Source organism: Rhineura floridana, chromosome 1 (assembly GCF_030035675.1).
Source record: "Rhineura floridana isolate rRhiFlo1 chromosome 1, rRhiFlo1.hap2, whole genome shotgun sequence".
Taxonomy (NCBI): domain Eukaryota; kingdom Metazoa; phylum Chordata; class Lepidosauria; order Squamata; family Rhineuridae; genus Rhineura; species Rhineura floridana.
Genome location: NC_084480.1, coordinates 154,620,725 through 154,639,728, shown reverse-complemented (window position 1 = coordinate 154,639,728; position 19,004 = coordinate 154,620,725). Strand labels below are relative to the sequence as shown.

The 19,004-nt window shown below is 44.3% G+C and overlaps 1 protein-coding gene across 3 annotated transcripts; it reads left to right on the top strand.

The window, feature by feature from the left end:
* Nucleotides 1-1,988: 1,988 nt before the first annotated feature.
* TRIM45 (tripartite motif containing 45) lies at nt 1,989-18,367 on the top strand. 3 transcript variants are annotated; one of them, XM_061627740.1, is made up of 7 exons: nt 1,989-2,245; nt 8,114-8,604; nt 10,106-10,842; nt 13,250-13,379; nt 15,143-15,257; nt 16,592-16,718; nt 17,688-18,367. In XM_061627740.1, the coding sequence occupies exons 2-7, from the start codon at nt 8,117-8,119 to the stop codon at nt 17,840-17,842; spliced, it is 1,752 nt and encodes a 583-aa protein (XP_061483724.1). In that variant the 5' UTR covers nt 1,989-2,245; nt 8,114-8,116; the 3' UTR covers nt 17,843-18,367. The 3 variants fall into 3 exon arrangements, with proteins under 3 accessions (XP_061483724.1, XP_061483814.1, XP_061483641.1); XM_061627830.1 differs by having other exon boundaries at nt 8,086-8,604; nt 17,691-18,367; XM_061627657.1 differs by having other exon boundaries at nt 8,086-8,604.
* The last annotated feature ends 637 nt before the right edge of the window (nt 18,368-19,004 follow it).

Sequence of the window (19,004 nt, the reverse complement as noted above, 5' to 3'; positions counted from 1 at the left end):
ATGAATTCTTTGCATCTGTCTTCACAGTGGAAGATATAGGGCAGATCCCTGAACCTGAACTAACATTTGCAGGAAGGGATTCTGAGGAACTGAGACAAATAGTGGTAACGAGAAAGGAAGTTCTAGGCTTAATGGACAATATAAAAACTGACAAATCACCAGGCCCGGATGGCATCCACCCGAGAGTTCTCAAAGAACTCAAATGTGAAATTGCTGATCTGCTAACTAAAATATGTAACTTGTCCCTTGGGTCCTCCTCCGTGCCTGAGGACTGGAAAGTGGCAAATGTAACGCCAATCTTCAAAAAGGGATCCAGAGGGGATCCCGGAAATTACAGGCCAGTTAGCTTAACTTCTGTCCCTGGAAAACTTGTAGAAAGTATTATTAAAGCTAGATTAACTAAGCACATAGAAGAACAAGCCTTGCTGAAGCAGAGCCAGCATGGCTTCTGCAAGGGAAAGTCCTGTCTCAGTAACCTGTTAGAATTCTTTGAGAGTGTCAACAAGCATATAGATAGAGGTGATCATTGGACATAGTGTACTTAGACTTTCAAAAAGCGTTTGACAAGGTACCTCACCAAAGGCTTCTGAGGAAGCTTAGCAGTCATGGAATAAGAGGAGAGGTCCTCTTGTGGATAAGGAATTGGTTAAGAAGCAGAAAGCAGAGAGTAGGAATAAACGGACAGTTCTCCCAATGGAGGGCTGTAGAAAGTGGAGTCCCTCAAGGATCGGTATTGGGACCTGTACTTTTCAACTTGTTCATTAATGACCTAGAACTAGGAGTGAGCAGTGAAGTGGCCAAGTTTGCTGAAGACACTAAATTGTTCAGGGTTGTTAAAACAAAAAGGGATTGCGAAGAGCTCCAAAAAGACCTCTCCAAACTGAGTGAATGGGCAGAAAAATGGCAAATGCAATTCAATATAAACAAGTGTAAAATTATGCATATTGGAGCAAAAAATCTTAATTTCACATATACGCTCATGGGGTCTGAACTGGCGGTGACCGACCAGGAGAGAGACCTCGGGGTTGTAGTGGACAGCACGATGAAAATGTCGACCCAGTGTGCGGCAGCTGTGAAAAAGGTAAATTCCATGCTAGCGATAATTAGGAAAGGTATTGAAAATAAAACAGCCGATATCATAATGCCGTTGTATAAATCTATGGTGCGGCCGCATTTGGAATACTGTGTACAGTTCTGGTCGCCTCATCTCAAAAAGGATATTATAGAGTTGGAAAAGGTTCAGAAGAGGGCAACCAGAATGATCAAGGGGATGGAGCGACTCCCTTACGAGGAAAGGTTGCAGCATTTGGGGGTTTTTAGTTTAGAGAAAAGGCGGGTCAGAGGAGACATGATAGAAGTGTATAAAATTATGCATGGCATTGAGAAAGTGGATAGAGAAAAGTTCTTCTCCCTCTCTCATAATACTAGAACTCGTGGACATTCAAAGAAGCTGAATATTGGAAGATTCAGGACAGACAAAAGGAAGTACTTCTTTACTCAGCGCATAGTTAAACTATGGAATTTGCTCCCACAAGATGCAGTAATGGCCACCAGCTTGGATGGCCTTAAAAGAGGATTAGACAAATTCATGGAGGACAGGGCTATCAATGGCTACTAGCCATGATGGCTGTGCTCTGCCAGCCTAGTCAGAGGCAGCATGCTTCAGAAAACCAGTTGCCGGAAGCCTCAGGAGGGGAGAGTGTTCTTGCACTCGGGTCCTGCTTGCGGGCTTCCCCCAGGCACCTGGTTGGCCACTGTGAGAACAGGATGCTGGACTAGATGGGCCACTGGCCTGATCCAGCAGGCTATTCTTATGTTCTTAAGGATGTATTAGGCCACCTATATCAAGTTCTGGCTATTTTGCATTGCTTCATTTACGCACCCACGCCTGGTGTAACCTGATGCGCCCCACCAGAAAACTGCTAGCGACGGGCCCCTTCGCGCTATACTAAATCTGAGCGCACACCCCACCCCGCAGCTCCCGCACTGTTAGATACAGCCCCGGTTCTGCCGGTGTGTTGCCGGTGCCTCTACCGCGGTCTCCAGAGACCCCAGATCTCTGGCGGCAGTGCCGCCGCGTTGCCAAGGCGCTCCTTGCCGTACGCAAAGCAGAGCGCAGCTGCTTCGGCCGAGCGCGTTCTGTGCATAAGCAAGTGAACGTCTCTTGAGCGAGGCCCGGGAAGGAAGAAAAAGGGACAGGAGACGGCCCTGCGACCTCTCCAAGAGGCGTACGCAACGCATCGAGGTAAGTCGCTTGGCCTGCCGGGGGTTGGGATGGTTCTCGGGAGAAGGCAGCGAAACAATGGAAACTATATATCCCTCAGCCTCGAGGATCTGCTTCTGCTAGTTAGCAACACACACAAAGCGGTTGTGCACGCGCGGCAAGAAGTGATCTCGCTGCATTTCGCGGGGTGGGGGAAGCGAGAGAGAACCGACTGATTCGCTCCCAAGAGAGAGGGCAGGGCCCTGGTTGGGTGGGGGCAGGGCCTTGAGGTTTTTGGATTTGGTTGATCGGGCCCGGCTGAATTTGTCCAATGGTAGGAAGGGTGTCCTCCGCGACCTTCTCTCTGCCTTTCTCTGTCCCCCAGATAGGATTCAAATGTTGAAATATGACTCGGAGACAGGGCTGCAAAAGTGTATATGGTTCTCAGCAGTAACAACGGTAAAAACCATTCTGCAGTGCAACTTTATGAAATAATTAAAGAATCATATGGAACGTTTTCTGCCTCCTTTCGGACATTATGGCATAGGTTTTCATGGACTAGAGTTCATTTCCATATGATGCATATGAAGGGTTATTCTAAGCAGAGCTTGGAAAAGTTACTTTTTTGAACTACAACTCCCACCAGCCCAATCCAGTGGCCATGTTGGCTGGGGCTCATGGGAGTTGTAGTTTTAAAAAAGTAACTTTTCCAAGCTCTAAGTTAGCAAATATAGACAGTGGGACCCAGTTTTGCCAGTTCATGGCCCTTCCCTGTAGACCTCTGAAACAATAGTTGAGGAGGGCGGGATCATAAGAGAGTTGGTCCTTTCTGACTCCCCATGGTCATCTGTTTACGGTGTGCAGAACCATTCCTCCTCCACCACCATCACCAGCTTCATTGTAGGCAGGAATAAGTACGATGATGAAGTTGGTTCCTAGTTCCCATTTCCCAGTTCCTTATTTGCTTGAAAGTTCAAAACACTAAAAAAGAAGAAAAGTTGACAGCTACAGCAACTTCAAGCCAAAGCTAGCATGTCCCTGAGCCCCAGAATATATGTTGGGGTATGATATGATATATCGCTGTGATTGGGGGACTCTCCCCATCAAGAATAACAATACATTTATTCAATCAAAATCATCAGGCTTCTAAAATGGTCATAAATGCATAATGATGTCATAAAATCATAAAAAATAAGTAACTGAGGGTGCCCACCCCAACATCTTTGCTGGGCCAGGACAATCATATACCCCAGGAAAGGGGGGGGTGTCCTCTGCGAGATGCCACTGCTTCCTGTCTGGCCCACAGCTTCTGCTGGGTTCAGGGCATGGGTGACGGCATCTACACAAAACCAAAAGAGAAAAAAGAAAGCAGAAAAAAATAAGTAACTGGGGGTGCCCGCCTCACAAACTGCCCTGTACCAGGACAAATCATACACCCCAGGAAAGGGGAGGGTGTTCTCTGTAAGATGCCAGTGCGTCCCACCTGAACCAGGGCATCTCCTGGGCACAGGGCATGGATAAGGGCATCTATGCACAACCAAAATAGACCAAAATACGCAGAAAAAAATAAGTAACAGGGGGTGCCCACCCCACAATCTGCTTTGGGCCAGGACAAATCATACACCCCAGGAAAAAAGAGGGTGTCCTCTATGATATGCCAGTACTTCCTGCCTGGCCCAGAGCATCTGTTGGGCACAGGGCACAGGTAAGTGCATGTATGTAAAACCAAAATGGACAAAAATATGCTGAAAAAAATAAGTAACTGGGGGTGCCCACCCCACATTCTGCTCTGAGCCAGGACAAACCATACAACCCAGGAAAGGGGAGGATGTCTTCTATGAGGTCCCAGTGCGTCCCGCCTGGCCCAGAGCTTTTGCTGGGCGCATGGCACGGATAAGGGCATCTATGCACAACCAAAATGGACAAAAATATGCAGGGGGGGAAATAAGTTAACTGGGGATGCCCACCCAACAATCTGCTCTGGGCCAGGACAATTCATACATTCTGGGAAGGGAGAGGGTGTCCTCTACAAGATGCCAGTACTTCACACCCTGCCCATAGTGTCTGCTTGGCGCAGGGTACTCATAAGGGCATTTATGCAGAACTAAAATAATGAAGAGTAAGTAGAGAAAAATATGTAATTTGGGGTGACAACTCCAAAATCTGTTGTGGGCCATGTAACATCCCTGAGAAAAAGGGAGAGTGTCCTCAACGAGATGCCACTGCATGCTGCCTGGCATGGATTTTCTTGTGGAAACAAGAAATGGATATGTGTATCTATGCACAACAAGCAATGTAGAACATGTATAAGGAATTATGGGTTCCCACACCAAAACATGCTTTGGGAACTACAAGTCATACATCCATGCATGTGGGAGAGAGTTCCCACCCAGTTCATAGCTTCTTTTGTATGTATTGAACAGACAAGGGCATATATGTATTTGAAAAATAGTGAATATGTAGAGGAAAGAAAATAAGAAACTGGTGTGCCCATCCTAAAAGATGATTTGGGGCACCACAAATAATACTTCCATGCATCTGGGAGAGTGTGTTCTATGAGATGCCATCCATGCATCTATGTCATCTATTAAATTACATCTTCTTCGAGAAATCACTGTTTGTTGACCCTCCCATGGGTCCTTCTGTCACCATCAATGGCTTTTTAAAATAATAATAAGACCAATGCAAAAATTAAACATTAAAAATTCCACATAGATCATAAACACTGGCCGTAACCACTGGAGTATCATAGGAGACACCCTTTCATTTTCTGGGGTGTTTTGTCTTGGCCCAGAGAAGATTTTGTGGTGAACACCCCCGGATACTTGTTTTTTCTGCATCTTTTTGTCCGTTTTGGTTGTGCATAGATACCCTCATTCATGCCCTGCATTCAGCAGAAGCTCTGGGCCAGACAGGAATCACTGGCATCTCATAGAGGAAACCCTCCCTTTTTCTGGGGTGTATGGTTTGTCCTGGCCCAGAGCAGATTGTGGGGTGCGCACCCCCAGTTGCTTATTTTTTCTGCATCTTTTTGTCCATTTTGGCCCTCATCCGTGCCCTGCGCCCAGCAATATCTCTGAGCCAGGTGGGATGCACTGGCACCTCGTAGAAGACACCGTCCCCTTTCCTGGGGTGTATGGTTTGTCCTGGCCTGGAGCAGACTGTGGGGTGGGCACCCCAGTTGCTCATTTTTTTCCTGCATGCTTTTTTCTCTTTTGGTTTTATGTAGATGCACTTATCCGTGGCCTGCGCCCAGCAGAAGCTCTGGGCCAGACAGGAATCACTGGCATCCTGTAGAGGACACCCTCCTCTTTCCTGAGGTGTATGATTTGTCCTGGCCCGAAGCAGATTATGGGGCAGGTACCCCTACTTACTTATTTCTTTATGCATGTTTTTGTCTATTTTGGTTGAGCATAGATGCACTTAATTCATGCCCTGTGCTTAGCAGAAGCTGGGGTCCATGTGGGAAGCACAGGCATCTTGTAGAGGACACCCGCCCCTTTCCTGGGGTGTGTGATTTGTCCTGACCCAGAGCAGATTGTGGGGTGGGCACCCCCAGTTACCTATTTTTTTCTGCATGTTTTTGTCTAATTTGGTTGTGCGTAGATGCCCTTATCCGTGCCCTGCATCCAGCAGATGCCCTGGGCCAGGCAGGATGCATGTCCATCTCATAGAGGACACCCTCCCCTTTCCTGAGGTGTATGATTTGTCCTGGCCCGGAGCAGATTTTGGGGGGGGCACCCCCCGTTACTTATTTTTTTCTGTGGGTTTTTGTCTATTTTGGTTTTTTGTAGATGCCCTCATCCATGCCCTGCACCCAGCAAAACCTCTGGGCCAGGCAGGACACACTGGCACCTCGTAGAAAACACCCTCCCCTTTCCTGGGGTGTATGATTTGTCCTGTCCCAGAGCAGATGTTGGGGTGGGCACCCTCCATTTCTTATTATTTATGATTTTATGACATCATTATGCATTTATGACCATTTCAGAAGCCTGATGGTTTGGATTGAATATATTTATTGTTATTCTTGATAGGGAGAGTCCCCCAATCACAGCAATATATCATATGCGGTACCCCAACATATATTTTGGGGTTCAGAGACATATTAACTTTGGCTTGAAGTTTCTGTAGCTGTCAACTTTTCTTCTTTTTTAGTGTTTTGAACTTTCAAGCAAATAAGGAACTGGGAACTGGGAACTAGGAACCAACTTCAGCGTCCTGGAATAAGTACATTTGAACTGAACACAGCAAGGGCACTTTGACTGTCACCCTAATACTCTAAAAATGTCATGTTCTCTTCACCCACAGACTTCACTGTGTGGAACCCACAAATCCCTGGAGCACCAAGTAGGGGGCACAGATAATTCAGCACCAAATAGAAAGCTAACTGAACAAAGGGCCTCCAGCCCAATCCACAGAGTAAGTGTTAGGTGGACTGTGACGATCCCACCTTTGGCTCCACCTGTCAGGTTCCCACCTGCTTGTGGCTACTGCCTTTCACTAGGCACCACCTCAGGACACCACCAGTCAGGATCGTCATTTTATCTAGTACAGATCTCTCAAGATCCCACTGCTAGGCAGCACCACCAGCCACTCCCTGTAAACAATACTGCTAGAGACTTTGCCTCTGTCTCTCTATAGCTTGTTACTTTGTGTCTGGGTGCCCTTGCTATCCACAACCCCCTTGTATCTTTGTCTATAAAGCATATAATCCTGGGTTGCTCTGGATACTTGACGTTGTTACAATATCTCCCTTCACTGCTGCCACCATATGATACAGTTTCCCTTCAGCCTTGGTAATTACCCTGCCCTTCCTTCTGGTCTGTGTATTCCCAGCCAAGGATCAGGCTTTTGGTAAACCAATAAAAGTATTTATTTGATAACACCAGGAAATAACAAGATTACTTTAGGAATGTTTAACAAGCGTATGGTTTCATATAGTGTCACTCTTTATGTTTCTGTCATATATATACTGTCTAAATATCAGCCAAATATAATCCAACCCTCCCTCAGAACTCTGTCAACTCAGTCCCAACTGCCTCCCACTTCAACTCCTTTCCAATCACTCTCCTCTCAACTCCCCCCCAAAACAGAACTGTCATCCTCTCATTTATACCTTCAGCCATTCAAAACACTCAGCCAATCATCATCCAACATTCTCCCGCATTCTAGCCCATGTACTCCCCCCTCTTACTCAATTCACTTACCATATATCCCTATATAAACCCACACTTACCATATTTACAGTTTTTAACATATAAAGACATCACATGGACCACTGGTTATTTGCACGCCACAGTTATTCTTCCAGCACTTGCTTTGCAAAGGATTCTTAGTAGCTTGTGCCAATGCCAAAACTGGTCCCCAGTGTCTTTTTGCAGCCACTTCTAGTATCTGCTAGTGTGTGAAAATAAAAAAGAACAAGTTGAAACCTGCCAGATAAGGCCACTAGCCCACGTAGTCCAGTATCCTGTTCTTACAGTGGCCAGCCAGGTGCCTGTGGGAAGCTTTCAAGTAGGACCTGAGTGCAAGAGCACTCCCCTCTGGTGACTCCCAGAAACTGTTATTTACAGGCAAACTGCCTCGCTTCAGTGGAGGTAGAATGCAGCTATCATAGCTGGTAGCCTTATTCTCCTTGAATTTGTCTAATCCCCTTGCAAGATCATACGAATAGCCCATTGAAAGTATTATTAATGATTAGTATGATTGTTTTCTAAATATTTTGGATGATTTGGGGTGAAGGATACACAGTGGAATGATATGGGCCATTTGGGGGCTTTTCCTTTTGAGTGGGAGAATACTTTATTTGTCCTTTCCTCTCATGTTTTTAAAGAGACTGACCATTTTCTAATTGTATGTTATTTATTTATTTACTTATTTAGAAAGAACAGATTGCTCTTTGCCTTTCAGGAAATGTCTAACATTCAGGAGTTACAAGAAGAGATGAATAGCATGGCCAAAGCCCTTCCTGAAACAAAGGAATGTTCCAGAAGCAAGTGCCCACTTTGCACAGAGCTTTTTTCTGCCCCCAAAATACTACCCTGTTTACACACCTTTTGTGCAGCATGCCTTGAACAGCTGGAGCCCTTTTCCGATCTGGGCTTACCAGGTGAAGACTCAGACTCTAGTTCAGATGGTCCTTGTCTCCAGGGTTGCCGACGGCGTCAGCCACCGCTACTGCTCAGCATCCTCTGTCCTGCCTGTGATGCTGAAGTGGATTTGCCATCAGGAGGGATAAAAGACTTGACCACTGATCACATGGCTCTCAATGAGGTGCTGTTGGAGACCTTGCAGGGCAAAGGCCTCAGCTTGGCATGTGACCTCTGTGTTGATGGGGAAGCTGTGAAGCACTGTCAGGCCTGCAGGATCTGCCTTTGCCAGTTTTGCTGCCAAGCTCACAAGTAAGTGTTTTGCCCAAACAGTTCCAGCATAAAATACTTATATAGTTCCCCTTCATAATTATGCGGTACCTTTCTGCATTTCCTGCCCTTGTAGTCATCACATTAAATAATATACCAAAAACAGGTGAACAGTTTCCGTTTTCTTTTTTTAAAACTGAAAAACAGAATTGGAGGCAGTGATTGCAATGAAAAAGGTGCAAGATGGGGCAGAAGCTGCGTAACCTTTCCCCTCCCTGTCATTTTTCTACTTCAGCTGCTTTTCCACCTGTAGGTAAAATGATACAGGATCCCTATATCTTTCACACTGCAGCTAGAAAAGAAGCTTGGAGAGGGAACTTTCGAGCAGACAAAAGGCAGGATGGAAAAGGGTTAAGCTGCCCCCTTCTCTCTGCCATTCCTCAGGTGAAAGTAGCAGCCCAATAATAATAGGAATTGGGAATCTGTTAATACATTTCCAGTATATTGTCTTATTTGAGCCTTATGAGAGCTTTGCACAGAAAATACAGCATATTAGCTGAAAATATCTATTATTTTTGGAAATTTCACATTTTAAATACTTTTACTTATCATTCTCTTCCTTTGAATTGCTGAGAGCAGTTTAGATGTGCTTCTTCAGCAGACTCCCACCTAGGCAGCTAATCAGGCCTGGTATTAGCACCCAGAATGGTTGAGCAGTTGCCAAGGGCTCAAGGGTGCTTCTGGGCTCACCCAACTCTCTAGCTCTCCACAGCCCAAGTTTTATCTTATGTACTGGATGGCTGTGAGCTGCCCACTGTTTTATATTTTCAGCGGTACTGTGCCAGGGCATCAGAGAAAAGTGGTGGTCAGGACATCCTACTTCTACCCTCTGCCTGGTATCATTGGCACCAATGTGAGCTTTCCTTCTGTTGTGAATAGCAGGGTTGCAGGGGAGGGATCAGGGCTGTGGTGTGGGAACAGGTGAAAGCCCCTCTAACCCTTATGCCACAGTCCAGATCCAACTCCCCAAATGCCATGCCGGCTATTTTATATATATATATATATATGTAAATCATGCATGGTAGAGATAACCCATGTGACAAACATCACAACTAGTTTGGATTTTGTACGCAATAAGTTATCTAATTTTTACCACATTTCAATGCTCGGTCTCCATATATGAAAATTTCACAGCTTTCAGTTCTTCTACCTTTTCGTGTTAGAGTGGCTTCAGTAGTAAAATGCTGAATGAATTGTTTTTTAGAAATTATGTACTGAAGGTTTTGTTTCAGAGCTCCCTGTTCTTTTTACTTGCTCCCTGCATGTAGTAAACATGCACGTAAGTGGGAATGGTTTAAATTAACATGCAGGGTGTTTTTATATGTGAAGGAATGAGAGAATGCAAGGCACACTGACCTCTCTATAATCTGGGTTCCTATTCCCAGCATAAGAGTGACTGGCTAGGAATGGTCATTTTTCTGCTTGTGGATGCTGCTTTCTAGGCTACACAGATTACGCTGACCTTTGCATCTTACACTTTCAGGAGGCAGAAGAAAACATCTTCCCATGTAGTTGTGGAGCTTGACTTGGACTTGAAGAGTTACACCCGCACTGAGAAGCCCATCCAGTGCCCTTCCCACCCTGCAGAGGAGCTGAAGCTCTTTTGCGAGCAGTGTGACTTGTCAGTGTGCCAGGAATGCGTGGTGGGTGAACACCGGCAGCATCCCTGCAATTTCACTAGCAACGTTATCCATAAACATGGAGAATCCATTCGGGAGCTCCTGAAGATCACTCAGCTGAATATGAGAACTCTGGAAGGGGCACTTGGCCAAATTGAAGAGGTTAGCAGCACCTGCAGCACCCACGTAGAGGCAGTGGCTCAAGAGATCTGCACTTTTGCAGATGGATATGTGAAAGCCATTGAAGAGCATCGGGACAGGCTGCTAAAGTTTCTGGAAGAGCTGAAGGTCCAAAAGGATAATCTGCTTCATTTGCAGAAAGCACAGCTGCTTCAGCTCCTCCTGGATATGCAAACAGGAGTGGAATTTACTGAGCATTTGCTCACTAATGGCTCAGACCTTGAGATCCTCCTTACCAAACGGGTGGTGGAGAACCGGCTGAACAAACTAAACAATGTGAACTACAATATCCACCCTGTTGCCGATGACAAGATCCATTTCTCTCCTCAAAAGAAGGCTGGCCTGTACCATGGCTATGAGATCTTTGGGACCATTCTCAATAAAGCAGCTGATCCAACCAAGTGTGTCCTGCAAGGAGCAGGTAAGAGGATCATTTGTACCAGCCTCACTGTAGGTAGGCTGTCAAACCAAGTATGTATTTACATGTGCCTGTTTAAATGCAGCATGCAGCTCAGTGGCAGAGCACCTGTTTTGCGCACACAGCATCTACAGTTCAGTTCCCAGGTAAAGCAATTTGAGTCGTAGCAGGTCTGGGAAAATCCCCCGCTGGAAGCCTTGGAGAGCTTCTTCCAGTCAATTTGCTTTACAGCACTCCAGAAGCAGGAGCATCCTATTAGTATACATGGTTTGTCTGCCATCTTGCAACAGTAATCCTGTATATATACATAGACCGGGCTCAATTGAGAGACAATTCTGTGAGTCTTTTTTCTTTGAATATTGCTTATATTTATTTCTAAATATTTTTACCCCACTCTTCCGTCTAAAAGATAATTCAAGCAGATATCAATTTAAAAGAACAGTAATGCAATCTAATATAAAAACCAGTAAATAAAACAAACTATTAGAAAACTTCAATAAAAAGAGACAAAGTCCTTTTGAAATGTTGCAGACCTTCCTTGGAGATATTCCAGAGTCTTGACACCACAATAGAAAAGACCCTGTCCCTCATGTCCTCCTGTCACACCTCTGACAAACGAACACAAAGCATGGCCACCGATGCAGATCTTAGCGTTTGGGCAGCTTCATATGGAAGGAGACTTTCTTAAAGTAACTTGGTCCCAGAATATCACCATTTAGGGCAGTGGTGGTGAATATGTGATCCTCTAGTTCTCATTGTCGCTGACCATTGGCCATGCTGGCTGGGGCAGATGGGAAACTGGAGTCCAACAATATCTGGAGGGTTACAGGTTCCCCAGCCCTGGTTTATTTTATTTATTTAGTCCATTTATATACTGCTTATATTTAAATAAAACTCTAAGTGGTGTTTAGGGCTTTAAAGGTCAACCCCAACACTTTGAATTGAGCCTGGAAACTAACTGGCTGCCAACATAGTACAAGAGTAATATGATCTAATCCACTATCCCCAGATAATAATCTGGTGGTGACACTCTAAACCTGCTGTAGTTCCCAGAAACTTCAAAGGCAGCCCCCATGGCGCACATTGTAATAATTCGATCTAGATATGATTTTGAGAATGAATGAATGAGGCCACGTCTGATTTCAGGCAGAAGATGGCTAAAACCAACATACAATAACCTGGATTGGAACACCATGTAGTTATTCAGGGGGCACCAACTATAGCATGTTTCTCAGCTTGATGAAAGCTTATATTTTTGTCTAGGCATATTCAGACTTTTCTGAATCTTACTGCTCAATAATTTGATATTTTGAATATTTCTGGATATATTTTGTTTTATTGTATTTTTTATAGGGCAGTATCCAACAAAGTAGTTCTGTTAGTACTGCGCAGTGGAACTTCTCCCTCTTTTCTCCCTGTACACCCATTGTGTTCTCCCCAACTCTGTTCTGGAGGGTTGGGGGGAACCCTCGAAACAGATTTAAGGGGCATGTGAGGAGAGGGAGCCAGAAGTCCTGCACTACCAGAACTACTTTGTTGGATACCATCCATTGTTTTGATATTTGTAAACCAATTTGAGATTAATATTTTTTTACAGTAAGCGGTCTATAAATTAATAGATAAATAAGTAAATAAAGAAGTTATTGCATAGAACTATTTTCTTTTCTCCCCCACTCTGTTTGCAAGAAAGAGTTCCACTGACCAATTGCTTCTGCTTGGTCACTAAGAATACACATTTGAGTTATGGTGGGTTGGGGTACCTGTGGCCCTCCACCTATTTCTGGACTACAACTCCCATCATCTGTGACCATTGGCCATGCTGGCTGAGGCTGATAGGTATTGTCGAAAAGCATTTGGAGAGCCACAGATTCCCCACCACTGAATTATGGCTAGCGACTGAAATTCGCAGTGGACATGATACTGAAGGAAGAGGCAGAGGGTGTTAAGAGACAAGTCAGAACTGGATAGAAAATCAAGGAAGTAGCGGTAAAGTGTTAAAAAGAAAGTCTTCATTGTTTTATTTAGCTCCATCAGTCTGCATGGTGCTTTCCAGAGTGACAAACAAAGCAAGCTCCAGCCCTCAGGGGCTTACAGTCTAAAGTCTGATATATGGCAGAAGACTAAGGAGGGAAGGGATGGTAACAGGGAGGACATATGCATTTGGTTCAGTTAAGTATGCTAGGCTTAGATTAAGTAGGCAAGAACTAAGCGGGTTAAGCTACAGGTTTCCCAGAAAAGGTGGGGTTTGAAGAGGAATTTGATGGACGAGAGAGAAACAAGCCGAAGCATTTAACTGTTTTAGAAGAGAGTTCCTTAATATAAATAGTAGCAAGGAAGAAAGGGCAGAGTCATTTAAGGGAGCCTGAACCCTTCACATTTTATTTCCAATTGGCCTGCTCTGGTTTTTCAGATCTCTGCAGCACTCATCAAAATGAGCCGGCTGACTTTACTCTGGTCTGCAAGGACACATCAGATGAGCAGATGGATAGAGGAGGAGAGCCCATCCGGGTGTCCATTTTCCATAAAGACAGGAAGGATTGGTTGGTAGCTATTCTGTAAAGTGTAAAGTGTAGATTGTTTTGGGCTGTTTCACATTTTCTTTTAAGAGTTCTTCCACAGGCTCTTCCACACCATGATCCTGAGCACAAAAAAAGATAAGGGGTGAATTGCTACATATGGGGAGTCCAATGCAGTGACTGGTGAGCCAGAATAATGAATTGCATCTAAGAGCACAAGTGAAAGGCTATGCGTGGTGCACGATGATTTACTGCAGCTTGCATTAATTTAGGAACTTATGGTCCTTTGTATTAAATATACGGACAGGCAGCAGCCGCCAATGAGGAGGGACTCACATGTGGTTGCTGTAGCAGCCATTTCTAGGCTAAGAGATTCAGCTGCACAGTGGCAACTGAAATATCTGAGAACTAAGGGGGAACAAACCTCTACCCCATCCTAATTACTCTTGCCTATTTTATTGTATTTTAAATATGTTATAAGCTGGTTCAAGAACTCTGGTTAGTAGGTGGGGTGTAAAGACTCCAGATAAATAAAAATTAGGTGTTTTCTTTGTATCTTTCCAAAAGGAATCCTTTACTAGTGGTGGGCATGTTTACATACCTTCCATGAGTCTCCTCCTCTGATATTATGCTGCTCATTTGAGTAGAGTCATTTGTTGAGGTAAGCTGTCTCTAATGACCAGCTCACTGAATCTCATAGAGCTAGATGGCAACCATAAAACTGGGTTAGTTTTGCAAGTCCAGCTTCTGATGGAAACTCTCCTTTGTGAGATTTCTTCACTTAAGACTTTCATTCATTTAATCTACTTACATATTTCAACCAAAGTATCTAAAGCAGTCCATCAGACCTCTTAATGTGACAATAATATATTTTTAAAAAATTCAGTGCACTGTGGTCCAAATACAAAATGTCCCATGTATTCAGAAGCATAAGGTGTTCCTCAAGTGTATTTCAGCCTCAGAAGATATATCACATTTACTGGATTCTGGATCTGATTTATATTCCAGTCTATTAATTCCCAAACATCATGCCGTTTATTTATTTTATTTATTTTTATTTTGACAATTTATATACTGCTTAATTACAGTAATCTCTAAGCGGTGTACAGGAGACTCAGTACAGTTAATGAGGTGGCTTCTAACTGCACTTAAAAATCCAAAAGGATGCTGGCCTTTAACCTCATTTGTAGTAGCCTTAAAGTCAAAATAGTTACAGTGGTGACATGACTGAACATACATTGTGCCAAATTCCTGTAAATCCATATTGGGGATTGGGGGCTGATTTAAAAATTCAGTAGGAGCAGACAGGGAAGGAATGCTGAATCCTTTCCCAAGGTGGGTTTCCATCCAAAACTGCCTTTCTCCTGGCATGGGCTACTTCCTTATCTTGAAAGAAACAGACATGGAAGATGGTCTGGTGGTGGGGATAGCATTCTCCACTCACCAGTAGTGCATTTCAAATCCTGTCTTCATTTCTGCTTTATAAGAGGTCAGCAATGACCTGATTCTGACACATGGGTCTGCCACCATCACATCTAGATTGGCTCTTTGGTCCATGAAGTTGGAAAGAAGATCATCAGGGGTCCAAAAATAGCACTTGTGGAGTACGCTGAGGGCTAGTTAAGCACTCACCACTTGAGAGCTCTGAAAATAAGCAATTCCTTCATTAAATCTCCTTTCTATCAGTCGCTGGGTCAAAGTCTCAATCTATACAAATCTGTAATAGTTTAACCAAGTTTTTTTTTGCATGCAAAACAATTATTCTTTCCTCTCTGTCTTACATACAGTGTCATCAAGGCCAGCGTAAGTGACAACCAAGACGGGACATATCACATTTCTTACATCCCTGAGGAACCAGGCAAATACATGGTCTGCGTCTTTGTTAGAGGTCAACATGTACAGGTAACACTTTCCACTAGCCTGAGTGGGTGTGGCTGAGTCTGGAGAGTCAATCCAAATGGGCCGACTGGAGCAGGAGCGAAAAGGGAAAGGCAGGAGAGAGAAGTTAGGTTTGGAGCTTTAGGCATATCTGAACTCAGCAGTTGTTCAGGGATGTGGACAGCTGAGGAGGACTCTCAAACCATTAACTGGCTGGAGCTTTGGGCTATCAAATTGGGACTCAGGATACTTCTCCCTCAGATCAGAGGCAGGAGTGTGATGATCCACATTAACAATACATCAGCAAAGGTCTACATAAATCCCCAGGGTGGCACAAGGTCAAGATCTCAACATGAAGAAGCCTACAACCTTGTCACCCAGGCCAAGACACACATCCAGTCATTAAGGACAGTCCCTGTGGCAGGCACCACAAGCGTGTCTGCAGATTGGCTCAGTCAGCAGGTCCTAAGCAAAACACACTGCAGACTATACCTAACAGTTTCCCCCAGATATTCATAAAATTTGTAACCCCACTGGCTGCAACGCAGGAGAACAGGCAGGTGCTGGCATGCTTCTCTTGCCAATGCTACCAACAAGTCTTGGGAGTGGATGCCCTGAACTGCAGCTGGTCTCTTGTACATGCTTCTTCCAGTTTGCCTTTTGTCCAGAACTGTCCAAAAGATTAGAGCAGCTTTCCCCAACCTGATTCCTTCCAGATACTTTGGAGTACAACTTCCATCAGCCCTAGGCAACTTGGCCAGTGGTCAGGGATGGCTGATTGGAGTTTTAATCCAACAACATCTAGAGGGCACCAGGATGAATTAGAGATAAGAGGTCATTGTTCATGCACCACGGTGGACCAGATGACAGTGGGCCAGATGCCCTCCTGTGGGTGGTGATCAAGCCTGGTGCCCTAGACTCATCCCTTACTGGCGGAGAACACCCACACTTGCATGCATGAGCTATGCAACTTGCTATCACATTATTTGTGTGATGACTGTGTAGAAAGCAGGTGAGCTTTGACTTTAGAGGGGCAGATGCCCTCAATTTTGATTGACTGAAGGACTCTTGAAACATCTAAAATATATAAACGTTCATTATCAGAGAGGAAATATATATGAGGAAGGTGTTGGAAAATCTGATTATGTACTAAGGGTTATGGCCCTGCAGGCAATATTCATTTATTTTTTAATATATTATTCCAGCTAATTTTGTATTGTTTTAGGATATGGTCACCAGTCTTTTTTCTCAAGGTATGTGTAAGGCCTGTAGTAACTGCTGCTGCTGCATTATTTGATGTCATCTTATCCTTTAGTATGGCATGCCAATCTGTCCCTTTGGTAACTTCTTCTCTGCAGGGGTCCCCGTTCCCCATGACGGTGAAGAACAAGTTCCGTCAACACCTTGGCCTCTTCCATTGTTGCACCTTCTGCTCTAGTGGAGGGCAGAAGACTGCTCGATGTGCTTGTGCAGGGGTCATGCCTGGTAAGTCATCCCCTTCCCCAAATGCTACTGGGCTGTGCACAGTTGCTATGTTCTCTCTCTCTTTCTTCAGGAAACATTTAACAGTCTGTAATAACGGGGCTTATTTTATTTGCCCATTAGGCAGGTTTTTCATATCATGGAAATTCTCATCAAGGCAAATGAGTTTGTTTATTTATTTATTTATCTGTTTATTAGATTGATATCCTGCCCTTCCTCCAGAATTTAGGAGATACATTCTTGCCATTCATTCATCATATTTGGTAATAACTTATGCTTTCTGTGTTAGGAGCTTGAATATCTGTTTTATAATGATGAGGCGGAGTGATCATATGGGCTATTGCACTCATGGTCATTTTGGTGGGAACAGTTTGCATCTGGAGATTTTTTTTTTCATTTTGCATGGGCGTATTTCAGCCTTTTGCTCCTATCCTGCACTGAACATTTAGAGGTGTGGTGTAGGGCAGTGGCTAACAGACTAAGCTACAAATCAGGAAGTCCCTAGAAAATGTCACCGCAGCTGTAAGCGCACTAAGTGGCATTAGGGAAGCCACTCTGTCAGCCTTGCAATAAAGAGATAACAGTATAGACTTACCTCCACGTTGTTATGAGCATTACAAGAAGATGCTGTATTAAACACCTCCCATACAGTATCTTGTTGTAATGCTAATAACAACCCTGTGGAGGTAACACTCTAAAAGCCATATGCATGTACTGTATATATTCACTTGCTGTTGCATGCTTACTTAGGAGTAAACTCTGTTAAACACAGTGGAGCTTACTCCTAGTCAACATGCATAGGATTGTATTGTAAATATCATTACATTTTCTAGTTTCTTGCTTAGTCTTCCAACTGTTTGTAAGGATGAATTTACAGTCTCTCTCCCCTGCTGAGAAAATACCCAAAGTGTAGGGAATGGTGAGCTTACTACGTAGCATTTCTGACAAATAAAACTGTTTCCCTCTGATCAGCAGGTGGCTACCAGGGCTGTGGTCATGGACACAAAGGCCATCCTGGCGCTCCTCATTGGTCCTGCTGTGGCAACGTAGCTGAAGCCTCTGAGTGCTCCATTGTGCCATCTGGTGATACCTTGGGAAGGAGTCTGCTTAGAACAGTGGTGCTCTAAAGGGGTTTTGGTGGAAGCTTCTAGGAAGGCAACAAAGCTTGAGCCAGCAAGGAATTACCCGATTGCACTGACTGCGGGTCAAAATCCTACACTGCCAACTGTACACTGAGAAGATGAAATGAAATGTCAAATAAAAAAGTGCCTTCTCTCCCATCTTTGGGCTGTATGTGAGATGGGTTTTAAAAAACGCATGTGTGATTAGGGCAAGGTCTGGGAATTGTATTCCTGGCTTCAGCTCAGTGTGTTCAAAAATTAGCTCAGTAGTTTGAACTATACTGGAAAGTACAAAATCCAGTTAGGACACGTTAAACCAAAATAAGTGAGGTCAGGTCCTGGCTTGTACGTTTTCAAAAATGCAGTTGTACACCAAGGCCAAATATGATGTATCCTTGTATTTATTTATTTATTTGATTTGATTTATATCCCACCCTCCCAGCAGGAGCCCAGGGTGGCAAGCTGATAGGCTACACGTGTAAAAACAAAATGGGAAGGATCCTCCCTCTGCTTGCCCTCTTATGGGTAGTTCTCCAGCCAGTTAAAGGAGAAGGACACTTTTATAGTTTTCACCTCCTTTTTGCTATTTGGCTCTTATTTACTTAATGTGCAGCCTGATCCTGCTTATGCTTACTTGAAAGTAAGTCCCACTGTGTTCCATGGGGCTTTCCCCCAAGTAAGCATGCCTAGGATTGCAGCCTGTATTTATGTGCCTTCTTCCAGGAAGTTCTGGGCAGTGTACACAGAGGCACCTCAAATACGTTTGGTCTTTTCAGTTGCTAAAAAACATGGTTAAATAAGCCAAAATCCAGCTCACATATGTTCAAAACTTGGTTTGTTTCAGTAAATCATGGGTTGGTTTCTTTTCTGTCTCCTCTGGCTACTATCCTCAAACACTTCGCTGTGCCTGAGGACTGACAGAGCATAACTGTCTCCCAGGAAGATCTTTGGCCACCCTCAGCCAATGTGAATATGCATAAGACCCAATAAGTCAGGAAGGTTAATCCTGCAGGGGCAGGGCAGACAGACTGAAGTCAACTAGATAATGGTACATGAATTAATCTCTGCTCTCTTTAACTTTGTGCAAATATCAGCTATGGTGAAGATGAACTGGGGCCCTGACAGGGTGAAAGGGCATTTTAAATCTTTTCCTCCCAGACCATTTTCC

Bases quoted from the DNA above. Each gene is read 5' to 3' on its own strand.
- TRIM45 (XM_061627740.1), top strand. From the start codon at position 8,117: ATGTCTAACATTCAGGAGTTACAAGAAGAGATGAATAGCATGGCCAAA. The intron at 10,843-13,249 runs GTAAGAGGATCA...CTGGTTTTTCAG, and splicing joins GTGTGTCCTGCAAGGAGCAG to ATCTCTGCAGCACTCATCAA. The intron at 13,380-15,142 runs GTTGGTAGCTAT...TCTTACATACAG, and splicing joins CATAAAGACAGGAAGGATTG to TGTCATCAAGGCCAGCGTAA.